General features: G+C 42.9%; 1 protein-coding gene across 1 annotated transcript in view; it reads left to right on the top strand.

Moving 5' to 3' along the window:
* afap1 (actin filament associated protein 1) overlaps positions 1-16204 on the top strand; it is a 405203-nt gene that overhangs the window by 212132 nt on the left and 176867 nt on the right. Inside the window, exon 4 of the mRNA XM_070871376.1 lies at positions 9335-9446. Coding sequence (XP_070727477.1) covers positions 9335-9446 — 112 coding nt within the window. The remainder of the gene's footprint in view (positions 1-9334; positions 9447-16204) is intronic.

The following is a 16204-nucleotide window of genomic DNA, read 5'->3' as shown; positions in this document are numbered from 1 at the left end:
ATTATTGCTGACTACTTTTGTTATCAAGCAGAGACATGAGGAAGGCTTATTTGGCAGCATTATCAGCGTAATCAATGATGATGCAGACTTGTGGGGACGAGGCCTTACCCCCAATGAGTTTTCAGGGAGCAGTGCTCATACCTGCACCTGTCTGAGGCACAGTGTGTTAGAAGGCTACGCTTTTGAAAAGAGGTGGTCACAGAGATGTGCCAGCTCATAAAGTCAGACATACAGCCTCCAAGTATGAGGAGGACTGCACTGCCCGTCTAGATGAAGGTGACATTGGCACTTGCCTTCTATGCCTCCGGTTCCTTTCAGGCATCAGCAGGGGACATATGCTCCATCTCGCAGTATGCTACACATCGCTGCATTCGCCAGGTGACTGCTGCACTGTTTGCACGCAGGAAGGACTTAATCAGCTTACCAATGACCAGGGAGGCACAGAATGAGAAGGCTATAGGCTTTGTATAAATTGCTGGCTACCTGAAGTTACAGGCTACCATTGACTATACGCACATTGCACTGCGAGCACCTTTTCAGGATCCGGAGGTTTACTGAAACCGAAAGGGATTTCACTCCCTGAACGTACAGATCATCTGCGACCATACTCAGCGCATCATGGCAGTAAATTTCCATGGAGCATCTTGCATGAGAGCACTGTCTCACAGCTGTTTGAGCATCAGCCAGAAGGCCAGAGCTGGATGCTGGGGGACAAAGGTTACGGGCTCGCCACCTGGCTCATGACCCCCCCTCCACAACCCTCAGACAGAAGCTGAGCATCGCTACAATAACAGCCTTGTAGCTACACGCAACATCGTCGAAGACAATTGGAGTGCTGAAGCAGCGCTTCTGATGCCTGGACCACTCTGGAGGCTGCCTGCAATACTCACTCAGCAGTTTGCTGAGTTCACTGTGGTGTGCTGCATGCTACACAACTTAGCCATCATAAGGGGACAGGATTTGCCACTCGGGATTGCTGAACCACTTCAGGAGGGAGGGGGGGAGGAGGAGGACGAGGAACCCATGCTACCACCACGCCTAAGGCGATAGGGAAGGAGGCCTCGTGGGGCTTTTGCCACTGCAAGAGCATTGCATCAGCAACTGATAATTCACCACTTTGCATGAAGGCTGAATGGCACGTTTCATCATTGATTGTCCACTGTATCCCACCATGCTGACTATTTCTCCATTATTCTGCGAATGAGGTACTGCACAAGTTTGGTTTAGTTGAAAAAATAATTTGAAATTTATTAAACATTTGTACAGTTGTACTTTACTGCAATTTACTAAATGTTCATTTTGTAACTTTAATAAAATTTTTGAATATTAAACTTTTCAATTGTAAACATCACTTAAATAACAAACCAACCAATTAACAACAAAAGAAGAACTAAAGAACAGCAAAACAACAACAACCCCGACAGCAAACATCCTTCAGTTGCAGCCACCTTCCCCCCCCCCCCCACTCATTTGAACCGCCCCCCCCCCCCCGCCCTCATCTATTCTTGCCCTTGCCCCTAACCCCATCCCTATCCCTACCCCCCGGTGGTCCCAAGATGTTTATTAGCAGCGTGGTCAGGGCGCTGCTCTTGTTGGGGGACAGACGTAGGAAACGCTAATGGATGCCCTGGAGAAGCTGGGGCTGCAGAAGGCCCGGCTTCTGAGTATTGAGCCTGTTGCTCAGTCTCAACACTGACTGGTTTGGTCGATCTGGGTTTCATGACTCAGGGGACTGGAGTGCTGTGAGTCGAGACCGTCAATTGCTGCTGGGCATTGAGAGCCTCGGTGTTCTCACATGTTGCAGCTACTAGCTGCGAAAAACCCTCCCAATGTCTGCAGATAGTGCTGCAATGTTTCCCGAGCTCCCACTCATGCTCTCCCCAGACATTCCCACCAAATCAGTTTCCCTGTTTGCCAACATTTCGGCAGACGGGTTTCTGCCCTGGGTGTGCTTTGCAGCAACCCACTGGGAACCGGGATCTCGGATGCTGGGTAACCAGGGAATGTCCCGGTTTCCTCCTCCGATGGACTGCTGGCTGCAGCTGAAACCCTTTGTGCCTGAGTGGTCTCGCCCATACCCACCAACACCATCCCCCCATGTGAATTTCTTCCTCTTCCTCCTGTGGAGGTTCCTCAGCAGGGCAGAGGTCGGTGTTCTCGATTACAGCATCCATCGAGCTGGGGACTTCCTCTGCCATCTCCGATGAGTCAGAATCCACATCTGCAAAATATAAAAGAACAGACGACTGGTTAGCAGCAAGGGAGGGGGCAGGGTGACATGAGTAGATTTACATAGCGCAGGCTTATTTGAAGGACCACCACTATACTGCATTACATGTCGATGACAGTGCATTGCATTAACTGAACCCTAGCCCGATCACAGTACAGTACATTGCATAAACCGAAGCCTAGCTCACAGACATTACTTAACATTGAGCCAACCCAGACCATGGATTTTGCAGGACTTACCCTCATCAGTAGCCACCGTGGCCTCAGCATCTGCACAGATGGTCGATCTCTACGACACACCTATCAGACCTGCTACACAACTTTCAAGATGGCTGAGTGGGACCAGTGTTACCGGACCGCTGCCTGTTTTACACTACTGTCGGCGGTTGTGCGACAACTTTCCCTGCAAAGATGGCAATAGAAATTTTTAACAGAGGGCTCTTGTGCCACACACACAAAATTATCAAAGCACTTATACCTTATTGCGTGCACTTAATACAGTGCTCTATTTAATGGCCCTAGTACTTTACTTGCACGTTGTTCATCACGAAAACATCGAAGTGCAGAAACATCTTGTAATATGTCAAAAAGCAGTCTTTATAATGTGTGATGATCAGAAGCCTAGCGATACCAACATGTGTCATGTTTACAATTTAAGTCATTGGAGTGTATAAATAAAAATGATTACTTTGCCCTGCAATGGTCATTCCACCTCTTCCTGCACTGGAGGTAGGTCCTCTTGAGGGAGTCCACTAAAGCAACCTGTTCTGCCACACGTTTCCACACTTGTTTCATAGCAGATGGGTGCAATTTTCCACGACCCTTCCTTGCAATCTCCCCCCATCTGCTCTCTACAGCACTGATCATGGCCTCATTTACATCCTGTGTGAATTTCCTGGTCCTATCTGAATCACCCTGCAATTTTAGTTTTTGGAACACCTGTGTTGAACTATGGTGAACTTTGCTGAAGTTTAAATGCACTCTAAAAATGGCTTATTCAGCCCTGGGTATACTGCGCATGTGTGGGTACACCCATCACGTGACCTGGAAGGTACCAGAAAGATTGAAAGAAAAAAACGGGCGAACAATTTTTTTTTTCTGCGCATGTGCAGAACGTGCGTTACTTTTAGCGCTGAAAATTTCGGTTTCATGGCACAATTTTAGTGCTTCGTCAAACGTTACAAAACGTTTGGTCAATTTTTTAAGTTTATTTTTTGCCATTATTTCGGTGATAAAAAAAAAATCATTAAACGCGAATAGTGCCAAAAAAAAACAGTGCTATCGCAATTTGGCCAATTTCTAGCCCTTAAGTTTTCATCTCCACTAACCTACCTACCTATTCTATGTATTGACCACTCTTTGGATGTAGTTCATCCTGATATCTGCATTACATTGATATTTTGCTAGTTTTAGCCTCTTTTGCCCTCTCATTCTACTCTTTAATTACCTGGAATGTTCCAAATGAACCTTTTTTAAAAATATCATGTAATCATTTAAAACACCTCAATAAGATTCAGTCAACACGTTTCAAGACAAAAATGCCGAACTTTCACTCTTCCTTCTTTCTAACTCAGTTCATTGACCCGGATCATACCAGTGCCCCCTCTCTGCATTCCAGGGCTGAATGTATCCTTTGTGTATTGGTGACCAAAACTGGACACAGTACTCATGTTTGTGTTCCACTCAGCAAATTATCGGGGTGAAATTTTGTACCGTCCCGTTACAGCCGCAAGGCGGGAGTTCCTGCGCCAGGCGCAGAAGTCCCACCCTGCGAGCTATATTGGGCTTACCACCCCCGACAGAAAGTTGAGCGCAAAATATCATGCTCCACTTCCTCTTGGGGGTGGGAGCGGTGCACAAAAGGCAAGTGAAGTGAAGTTTCCAGCGCTACGCGGTGGGATGCATAGCGCTTGCAGGTAGACAGGGCCCTCCCCTTCCATTAAAGGGGAGGGCCAAGCTGCTTAATCTGCGGGGGGGAAACCGGGCCATCGCTGGAACACCAAGGAGTGGGGTGAAGTGGCAGCAGCCTGGTACACAAATGGAGTGGCGAGCGACAAGATCAAGGCACTGACCCCACATTCTACAAACGAGAAGGCCGCGACGGGTAAGTGGGCCCTTTTTTTTTTTACTGCCTCACCTCCCCTTTAATTTTCATCCCACGAGCGGTGTATTGCCCGGTATACACCCCGTGAAGCTGTCGCAGGCATTTCCTGCGGCAGCTTTACGGGGCGCTACAGAATTTTGTTCTTGGGCGAAATTTTGCGGGAGTCGGTAGCGGCGCCGCACCCCAACGAAAATCTTTTGCGCCTCGTTAGCACACCCAGGAGGCACAAACGACCCAAGTTTTCCCCCCTATATGTTTTTACTAGTATCATTCAAGTTTGACTTTACCAATCTAGCAATATAGTTCACGGTTCTGTTTGCTTTGCTAATTGCTGCTGTTTGGTGATTTGACATGTTAAAGTGCCACGTCTACTATCACACTCAGTGCTTTCATGTTCACCTTTAGCTAGTTGTACATCTTTCATAGTGTACATATAACATTAATTCTATCTTCCAAAGTAACTTGATAAGATACAAATCGCGTGAAAGTACAGCTTACTGGCCCCAGAAGTAATGCAGCCAAAACCAGCACTGACCTCGAAACTGTCTCAGCTGACATCAGTGCTCACTCTCTGCTCTGCTACTACTTTTATACTGTCAGAAAGAAGCTCTCTGGATGAATACAGTATTAACAGTTAACATTTTGTGTTCCTGATATTAGGAGGGATCATTCTACACGTCTGTACCGACGGTCAGAATACATGGGCAGACCAAAGCTCCAAAGTGCACTGTTCGGCTTCCTCCTGGCAGTGCAGAATTTTAAAATAACCTCAGACAGTGCCTCTCCCTTCGCTTTGGTTTATGTGACTTTTGACCACTAAGTGATTGCCGAATGGAAGTAGCTGCTCTTCTGCAAATAATGCCACAGGATATTTTGCACCCCATTCACAGCCCTTGGTTTAACCTTCTGTCTGAAAGGCTGCATCTCCCATAATACAGCACTATCTCCGTACTGCATTGAGGTGCCAGCATAGATAATTAACTGTTAATACTGTATTCATCCAGAGAGCTTCTTTCTGATAGTGTAAAAGGTAGCAGCAGCGCAAATCTGTAATGGGATTTGAGCCAACAACTTTCTGATTCAAAGACAAGAGTTATACCAACTAAGCCAAACTGACACTTGGCACTCTAATATTTAACATGGTCAGATTAGGAATACGAAACATTCCAAAATGAAATCTTTGGAAGATTAAGTTGTGCCGAGTTCTATTTTAAAAGAATTGCAGCAGTTCCCTCCACTGTCCTAAAAAGGTGATCTGCTGATTGTTGAACGATGGATATTTCACCAACTGTCAACAAGTTTTATGACGATGTGGGAAGAGGTCAATTCTCACAAGACCATTTGGTTTCCTGTTTTTAGTAAAACATTGTGGGAATCATTTATTTTCGAAGGGTGGCTCAGATGGTGCACTGCCATGATGCTTTGGGAAATCAGATTGTGTCTCCACCAAGCCATATGACCTGGTGGCTAGCTAAAATCAATGTTAGTGGTAGTTTACAAACAGGCAACTCGCCCTGTTCTGGCTTTGCTGTTGAAGTGTATGGCCCAGTGCGAGTAAAAGGGGAACCTGTGTGGGTATAAGAGGTTATGTGTTCTCACTGGTGAATAAGGCAGCTTCATCAAAAAATGAAAGGTTAACTTAAAAACACACAGGTGTGGATGTTGAGCTTGGTTGAGTAGCAGGAGGTGACCATGCGCTTGTGGTTATCATAGTCCCAGTGCAGAAATATCATTGAAGACTCGTTTTATGGACAGGACACTGAATAACCGGACATTTATGTAAGCACTGTAAATGGTATTGGTTAAACTCTGCAAGTCAGACGGAAGTGATTTATTGTTTTTCCAAACTGTACTATAGGCTGGCTGTGTCCACATTTTCCCTTTCTGTTTCTTGTTTGCTAATGAGGCTATAAAGCAGATTATCTGAGTCAAAAAGGCACATGAGAAGGCAGCAGTGATGAAAAGCAAGTTATTAATTTCTAGAAAATGTAACAGGTCCCAAGAATGTACTAGGAATGTTTGTAGACCACCACAGTTGTCCACAGATAGGAGCCTGGGGTTTCCTTTGCATTTGCACCCAGATACACCCGTAATCTGGGCGCAAACCAATTACACTGCTTAATAGACCACGGATAAGTGAGATACCCGCGTGACTACAATACGCCCAAATCTCCTCGATCTTTTACGTCCGTTCATCAAACCTTCCATACAATCAAATCTCTACCCACGAAACTGGCCACGCCCCCAAGTCTCAAATACGTTTACTCGGTGGTTTTCAACATTGCGACCAAATTTTCAGGTGCAACCAGAAACGGTCTTTTCTGGTCTTTTAATTGCAATTTTTAAAAAAATGATCCTCATTGAGACCTGCTTTGTATTATCTGTTTCTTTGAATGCATTTTTATGGTAAACTATATGTCACGTTAAGAATTGAAAAGCAACCCTGATTGCAAGATTAAACCTGCTGTGTCTGATGTGCGTGAATGATGTTTAATGAGGTTAAATGAGTTGAAACTTAAAATACGACTTTAAAGAAAAAATATACCAGTTCTCAGCAAAGGCTTCTGCTTCATTGCCTTATGCCCCACCTCAATTAATTTTGAGATTGGCACGATGTTGAGCACTTCAGTCGCTTTTGCCTCCATGTCCACTTTTTTTGCCAGGGGTCTTACCCCCACCCCCTTTCTCCCATCTTCCAAATTCTTGTTTCAGCTGCCCCCCTCCCTCTGGCCTTTTACCCTTTCTAGATATGTTCATTGGGACTGCTGGCATGACATCGGGGATCTCAATTTTTCTACTCCACTCACTCTCTCAACCTACCTCCCTCTGAACTTGTAGTACTCCGTTCTCTCAGGTTCAACCCTAACATTGTCATTAAAACTGTTTACAAAGGTGGGTACTGTTGTTGTTTGGCGAACCGACCTTTACCTTGCAGAGGCTGAAATCCAACTCTCTGACACCTCCTCCTACCTCCCCCTAGACCAAATATCAAGCCATCATTTCCCAGACTGTCATTGACCTTGTCTCCTCTGGAGATCTTCCCTCCACAGCCACCAACCTTATAGTCCCCCAACCTTGCACAACCCGCTTCTACCTCCTTCCCAAGATCCCTAAGCAGGACTGCCCGAGTAGACTCATCGTTTCAGCCTGTTCTTGCCACACAAAACTGAATTCTTCCAATCTTAACTCTCTTTTACATGTGGCAAATCAAACAGGATGGGGCCAATTAATGGGGAGTTTCATAAGGAAGGTACAAAAATTTAGAAAGCTTCATGCAAGCACTTGGGCATCTGGAAACTTTTTCAAGGTTGAAGGAGCATGGGTTTAAGAGGTGGCCGGCTCGAATGAAGGGAAATATGCCGTTAGGTGCAGGCATGAGCCTGCAGACAAGTGGCTGTACAACACAGCATCTGGCTTCATCCTTAATGGCTGCTGAAAGGAGCTGCATGAATGGAGTGGGCAGGGTTCCCATTTGTGCTATTCCACAGCACCATCCCATAGGTCAACACTGCAGTCTGCCTATAAGAAGCTGCAGCCAGGTTGCAGACCACAGCTGACAATTACTCTCCCCACACATGTGCCTGTGGCTGGGAAACTCTGTGAAACCCTTATCTCTAACCTATATCCACTTATATAGGTTTTATTAATCTTTATCCACTTATATAGGTTGATAAAAAAAAATCCCACCTGCTTTGAACGGGAGCTTTGGACATCCGCCTCAGGCCCAAATGAAATATATAGCAGGGACCAAAACCAGCAGGAATCTGGTGGAAATCTGTTCTGTCAGATTTCCTGATGTCTACCAGCCCATTAGTGCCCAAATTCAGCTTTAGGGGTCTCTCATTGTGGTGTCAACAAGAGTTTGTGAAGAAAGGAGATAAGTGTAATTCCTATAGTAATGTTGGAGTGAATAGAGATTGAAATCAGGAGGTATTCATCCACTTGTATCATTCTGTGCGCCTTCTTGCAGCCAGTTACAGAGAGGCTTTTGCAGAGCTTTTGGGAATAGACAGTTTGCACATCTGCCGGGTCTCTCTTGGAACAATGTGTAGAAGGGCAAAAGTAAAGCAATAGTTTAGAATAAAGCAAAATTCCAAAAATAGACATTCATACTGGTACAGCGTCGAGAATCCGGAGTTCCGGAATCCATACTGTTCCACAACCTGGACACTGGAACGAGCTGTGGCGGGGTCGTCCGGAATCCGGAAAATGTTCCGGAATCCGGACATAGAAACATAGAAACATGCTCGCCTCGGGCCACCACCGACCTCTTCCTCGGGCCCCCGCCTCGGGCTGATCCCCCCCCCACCCCTCCTCTACCTACCTTGGCCCAGGTGTTTCTGGATTCGGGACGTCGGAAAGATGTTTCAAAGTCTGGAAATTTACGAACCTGGGCTCGGCGTTTTTGGATTCGGGATGTCATAAAGACATTCTGAAGTCCGGAAATACACAGAATCCGGAGGCTTTCGGATTCTCGACACTGTACTTATTTAACTGAACTGAAATTTAAGAAATGAAAATCTCAATTTCTTCTTCACTGTGTCCCTCCCAGTCCAGCCAAATACACAACAAATGTCCCACCACACTTTATTAGCTTGGGTGTATTTTAAATGTTTTGATTTTCAAGGTTTTCCTTTTATTTTAATTAAGATTCTTAACTGTTTTCTCTCCTTCGCTTGTTTTTTCTAAGATTGCTTCAAGTTAAAAATGTAGCTGGCAGATGGGGATAACGGGAGAACTTTCAATTTAATTGACATGTCTCTTTCTGAGGTTTTTGGACAAAATTGTTGATTCAGGTTTATCCAATACATATTTGACATGCATCCAAGGATAGTTGAACTGGGTTCGGCATTAATTATAAAGTGTTTTTTGTGAAGCCAGACTTCCCTGTAGTTTATATTCCATAGGAAGGTGTTTCTGCAGTATTCAGCAAACTACTGTACAAGAAATTGATGGAAATGTGTCCATGCTAGCCTAACAACAGTTCTTTGTGTCCTTCAGCCACTAGATAACAGCCCACCACCACTGCCAACTTCTTCCTTGCCTGAAGGCTATTATGAGGAAGCAGTACCACTGAGTCCAGGGAAGGCTCCAGAGTACATCACTTCTCGAGGTAAATGCCCATTACTGTGAGGTGTCAACAGGAACACTTAGATTTCTTAAATGCTTCATTTAGTCCTTTGAGGATTCAATGAATTTGTGTATTAAAAGAAGCATTTATTCTGCACACCATTTGAAAAAAAATGTGCAGTGGTATTCTACTACAAATACATATGTGAATATTGGAGAACAAGGTATAAGGTATAAACAGATGAACGTACAAAAGCTTCAGTTGTACTCCGACATATTCAGAGAACATTTGAGTCTTGCATATGGAGTAGAAATGCTACTATTTTCAAAAAGTTTTACCTAAAGAAGAAAGAAGCACACCATAAATATGTTTAATTTCCCAATAATTAAATGGATTATTTGATAAACTAGCCAAAATTATTAAGCCAAAATCATTAACCCCACAACAGCTAAATGAAGAGTATTGACCAGTGATGCCTACCATGAAAAATGTACAAATATGGAATATAAGTGGCTCATAAACTCTGCAATACAGTTTTATAAAAACTGAAAGATATACAGCAGTGGTTTCAAAATGTAAATTTTAATCACATGTCAAAATTCAATTGACATCATCATCAACTGTAAAAATAAGATTAGTAAATTGCAATCGTTCCCAGGTATTCATTATATGCAAATACCTAACACTAGCTGTTATTTCCAGTAATTAATGGTCAAATGGCTTTTGATGTTTTGCTTCTCCTTCCTTTCCTCCAAGAGTTTTGTGTATTTTGTTGTAAAAAAGAGCTTGCCAGCATATTAAACTTATTGAAGACACATTTCAGAAAAATATTGACTGCTGTGGCAAGATTTATTGCTTGTAAAGTCAAGTCCAAGCTAAACCACACCTTGATCACACATGTTAAGAAAAACCCATAGTACATTTTCTGTTTTTGTAGAAGGCAGAATCTGCTGGTAAATGGGATAAAGTTCCGTCTTAAAGTGACTAATCGAGTACCACAGTTCTCTGATCTTTGTTGATGACACCAAACGTAACCAGGTGACTTGTGTAGTAATGACATTGAAAAGGATCTGGAAAATTAAGTCAATAGGTGGCAGATGGAATTTAATATGGATAAATGCGACTTATTGTATATTAAAACACGAATCATGAAATATGTCCACAAGGAAGGCTCGTTTATTCTCAAAAATTGTAAAGGTATCGGATTTAGGTGTGGTTAAAGCTGAAATAATTTTATTCTTGTATAGATCATTGGTGAGGACATGTTTGGGATAGTAGGGGTAATTTGGAAAATTTGTGCTCACAACAAAGAATTTGGGTACACATTGCCTACAAATTTCAATCATTCACTCTTGATTTTCAATTCTGTAAATAGACAGGAAATCAACAAATCATGCCTCTGAATTGGTAATATCTGTTCTAACAAGCTGTGAACCATTTTCCATAGGGCAGAGAGAATAAATCGCATCAAAAGCTGTTAGTGTAGTTTCAACTAACTCCTTTATAAATAGCAATAGGAGTCTTTCTGTTTATCAAAATTCGAAAGTATAAAGATAGCTCAAGATATTGCTCAGAAAATTGATAGAACAATATTGTGCTGCAACCCTCGAAATGTCATCCGTGGAATTTGAACAGTCATGGTTGAGTACTGTACATGTAAGTTTGGCTTATTGGAATGTGACAAAATGTGTTTCCTGGCTTTATTCAATTTTAACTTATATTTTATAATGCTAGAAACAGCAGGTAAGTGGTTAACACCCAAATCATACAAAGCATCTTGTGAGCACATAGAACATAGAAAATAAGTGCAGGAGTAGGCCATTTGGCCCTTCGAGGCTGCACCACCATTCAACATTATCATGGCTGATCATCCAATTTCAATACCCCATTCCTGCTTTCTCTCCATACCCCTTGATCCCTTTAACCGTAAGGGCCACATCTAACTCCCTTTTGAATATATCTAACAAAATGCCCTCAACAACTTTCTGTGGTAGAGAATTCCACAGGTTCACAATTCTCTGAGTGAAGAAGTTTCTCCTCATCTCGGTCCTAAATGGCTTACCCCTTATGCTTAGACTGTGACTCCTGGTTCTGGACTTCCCCAACATCGGGAACATTCTTCCTGCATCTAACCTGTCCAATTCCCCATCAGAATTTTATATGTTTCTATGAGATCCCCTCTCATTCTTCTAAATTCCAGTGAATATAAGCCTAGTTGATCCAGTCTTTCTTCATATGTCAGTCCTGCTATCCCGAGAATCAGTCTGGTGAATCTTCGCTGCACTCCCTCAATAGCAAGAATGTCCTTCCTGAGATTAGAGACCAAAACTGTACAAAATATTCAAGGTGTGGCCTCACCAAGGCCCTGTACAACTGCGGTAAGACTTCCCTGCTCCTAAACTCAAATACTCTTGCTATGAAGGCCAACATCCTCTCGCTATGAAGGCAATCCATTATTAACAGAACTGGGGAAGGGCTGCACAAGGTGTGAGTTTTCTATGATTCATCTAATGATTGTCAGAAGTGGTTACTGGGTATTCATCTTGAGACCGCTATTTGCAATGAAAAACATCTTGGACTGTTGCCAGAAATTGCCTTCATTCTTAATTGGTGAATGGTTCTGTCTAATGAAACCATGACGGGTGTATCATTGGCTGCTTTTGTGTCAGGATGGGCACAAGTCTCTTAGCCACAGATCAAAGGGTTAGCCGCAGCCTGGGGTAGCGGCTTTGATTGACAGCTTATTCTGAGATCGCCGATAGGTGGCCAGGACCACTGATTGATTTGAGCCTTCTGTGATGGACAGCTTGTGGTCAGATAATTCTTACAGTCTTCAGTGGACTGTCACTGAGTGAATCTCGCAGCCAACAGCCAGCAGATTGCTTTTGTTTTAAAAAGTAAGTATCCAGTAACCAAGGAGAGCGAGACTAAATTGAGGCTACAGCAAGCAAACTTCTGTTTAGACACTGGTCCTAAAAACTCATGGCGGCATTATCCCCACGTGTTCCTGGATGTGTCCACTGGGAACCATCAGCATTAATCCTGCGGGAATTTACTGGCTCAGTGAGAGGTTTCATAATTAATATACCAAAGACGAGTGTCATAAGAACATAAGACTATAAGAACATAAGAAATAGGAGCAGGAGTAGAACATTTGGCCCCTCGATCCTGCTCCGCTATTCAATAAGATCATGGCTGATCTGATCTTCGCCTCAATTCCGCCTCCCTGCTCGCTCTCCATAACCCTTCACTCCCTTATCATTCAAAAATCTGTCTGTCTCCACCTTAAATACATTCAATGACCCAGCCTCCACAGCTCTCTGGGGTAGAGAATTCCACAGATTCACGACCTTCTGAGAGAAGAAATTCCTCCTCATCTCTGTTTTAAATGGGCGACCCTTTATTCTGAAACTATGCCCCCTAGTTCTACATTTCCCCACGAGGGGAAACATCCTCTCTGCATCTACCCTGTCAAACCCCCTCATAATCTTAATAAGATTACCTCTCATTCTTTTAAACTCCAATGTGTATAGGCTCAACCTGCTCAACCTTTCTTCATAAGACAACTGCTTCATCTCAGGAATTAACCTAGTGAACCTTCTCTGAACTGCCTCCAAAGCAAGTATATCCCTCCTTAAATAAGGAGACCAAAACTGTACGCAGTACTCCAGGTATGGTCCCACCTGTACAGTTGTAGCAGGACTTCCCTACTTTTATACTTTATCCTCCTGCAATAAAGGCGAACATTCCATTTGCCGTTCTAAATACATGCTGTACCTGCATGCTAACTTTTTGTGTTTCATGTACAAGGATCCCCAGAATCCTCTGTACCGCAGTATTTTGTAATGTCTCTCGATTTAAATAATAATTTGCTTTTTTATTTTTCTTAGCAGAGTGGATAACCTCGCCGTTTCCCACATTATACTCCATCTGCCAAATTTTGCCCACTCACTTAGCCTGTTTATATCCCTTTGCAGATTCTTTGTGTCCACCTCACAACTTGCTTTCCCACCTATCTTTGTATTGTCTACAAATTTGACTACATTACACTTGGTCCCTTCATCCAAGTCATTAATATCGATTGTAAATAGTTGAGGCCCCAGCACCGATCCCTGTGGCACCCGACGAGTTACAGTTTACCAACCTGAAAATGACCCATTTATCCCAATTCTCTTTTCTGTTAGTTAGGCAATCCTCTATCCATGCTAATATATTACCCCAAACCCCGTGAGCTCTTGTCTTGTGCTTTATCTTTTATGTGGCACCTTATCGAATGCTTTCTGGGAATCCAAATACACAACATCTACTGGTTCCCCTATAACCACCCAGCTCGTGACATCCTCAAAGAACTCTAGCAAATTTGTCAAACATGTTGTTTGCTCCACTACGGGCACATCTCAGACAGCCACTTGTTTGGAGATGTCATGAACCCTGGCATGGGCTGCCCATACGAGCCCTCTCTCCCCACAAAAGATTCTTAATTGCCCATTGATGCCCTTTATAAGAGGACGTGAACATTAATCAAAAATTTGATATCATCGCAGTTTAGAGAGAAAAGGAGTTGGTTTATTGTTTTGTACATCAAGGAGGCCGTGCCGTCAGCTGCCAAGGCCCTAAGTTTTGCAATTTTCTCCCTAAACCTCTTTGCTTTTCTGCCTTACTTTCCTCCTTTAAGACGCTCCTTCAAACCTACGTCTTTCACCAAGGTTTTGGTCTTCTGCCCTAATATCTCCTTTTGTGGCTTGATTCCCTTAATATCCCAAACTATATCGATCTCTATCTTAAATATACTCAATGATTGAGCCTCCACAGTCCTCCGAGGTAGAGAATTCCAAAGATTCTGAATGAAGACATTTCTCCTCATGGCCGACCTCTTATTCTGTGACTCCTGGAATCCCTACTAAAGGAGAAAATAGAAGAACAGCTAGTAACCAAAAAAAATATAATGAATTTCAAAAGGGAAAGTCTTGCTTTGAATTTTATGAAGAGTTAACAGAGAGAGTAGACAGTAGTAATGCAGCAGATGTAATTTATCTAGATTTTCAAAAGGCCTTCAATAAGGTACCCATAATAGACTGATGGACAAGGTCAGAGAATGCCAAGTCAGGGGACAAGTAGCAGAATCGATAGCTAGCTGGCTTCAAGACTGAAAGCAGAGAGTAGGGGTAAAAGGTAGCTATTCACAGTGGCAGAAGGTGGGTAGTGGTGTTCCACAAGGATAAGTGCTGGGACCACTGATCACAATTTATATTAACAATTTAGACTGGAATCAAAAACGCAATTTCTAAATTTGCGGATGACACCAAATTGAGGGGTATAGTCAATACTGAGGAAGATGGCAACAAATTGCAGGAGGACATTAATAAACTTGAAGAATAGGCATATAATTGGGAAATTATTGGGAATAATTGGGAAATTCAACAGAGTTAAATGTGAAGTATTACATTTTGGCAGGAAGAATAGGGAAGTCACTTATCACTTCGAGGGTGTGAGTCTAGGTGGGGTAGAGGAACAAAGGGATCTCAGAGTACAAATACACAAATCACTAAAAGTTGCGACACAGGTTAACAAGACCATAAACCTCTAGAGGGATAGAATTGAAAAGTAGGGAAGTTATGCTAAACCTGTATTGAACCTTGGTTAAACCACAAATAGTGAACTGCGTACAGTTCTGGTCACCATGTTATAAAAGGGATATAGAGGCACTGGAGAAGGTGCGGAGAAGATTTATAAAGATGATACCAGGAATGTGAGGTTATACATACCAGGAAAGGATGAACAGGCTGGGTCTCCTTTCTCTTGAAAAAAGAAGGCTGAGGGGTGACCTAATCGAGATCTTTAAAATTTTGAAAGGTTTTGATAGAGTGGATACAGAGAGGGGAAGAGCATAACTAGAGGCCATCAATACAAGATAGTCACTAAGAAATCCAATAGGGAATTTAGAAGAAACTTCTTTACCCAAAGAGTGGTGAGAATATGGAACTCGCTACCACAGGAAGTGATTGAAGTGAATAGTATAGACGCATTTAAGGGGAGGCTGGACAAGCATATGAGGGAGAAGGGAATAGAGGGTTATGCTGATAGATTTAGATGAGGAAAGACAAGAGAAGGCTCGAGTGGAGCATAAATGCCGGCATGGACTGGTTGGGCCTAATGGCCAGTTTATGTGCCATACATCCAATGTGATTTGCATGTTTCAATGAGATCATCTCTCATTCTTCTAAACTCTCGAGAATATAGGCTTAGTATACTCAATCTGTCCTCATAGGACAATCCCCCTATCCCAGGAATCAGTCTGGTGAACCTTCGTTGCACTCACACTATGGCAAGTATATCCTTCGTTAGGTAAGGAGACCAAAACTGTGCACAATACTCCAGGTGTGGTCTCACAATGGCCCTATATAATTGCAGTAAGATGTCTTTACTCTTATACTCAAATCCTCTTGTAATAAAGGCCAACATACCATTCGCTTTCCAAATTGTTGTACCTGCATTTTAACTTTCAGTAATTCATGTACAAGGACACCCAGATTCTTCTGAACACCAACATTTCCCAATCTCTCATCATTTAAAAAATACTCTGCTTTTCTATTTTTCCTACCAAAGTGGATAACTTTCATTTCTCCACATTATATTCCATTTGCCGTGTTCTTTCCCACTCACTTAGCCTGCCTATAATCCCCTTGAAGCCTTTTTGCATCTTCTTCACAACTTACATTCCCACCTAGCTTTGTATCATCAGCAAACTTGGATATATTACATTTGGTTCCCTCATCCAAATCATTGATATAGATTGTGAA

The sequence above is a fragment of the Pristiophorus japonicus genome, chromosome 2 (genome assembly GCF_044704955.1).
Source record: "Pristiophorus japonicus isolate sPriJap1 chromosome 2, sPriJap1.hap1, whole genome shotgun sequence".
Lineage (NCBI taxonomy): Eukaryota > Metazoa > Chordata > Chondrichthyes > Pristiophoridae > Pristiophorus > Pristiophorus japonicus.
The sequence above is the reverse complement of the archived record's forward strand: the minus strand, read 5'-3'. Positions and strand labels throughout refer to the sequence as shown.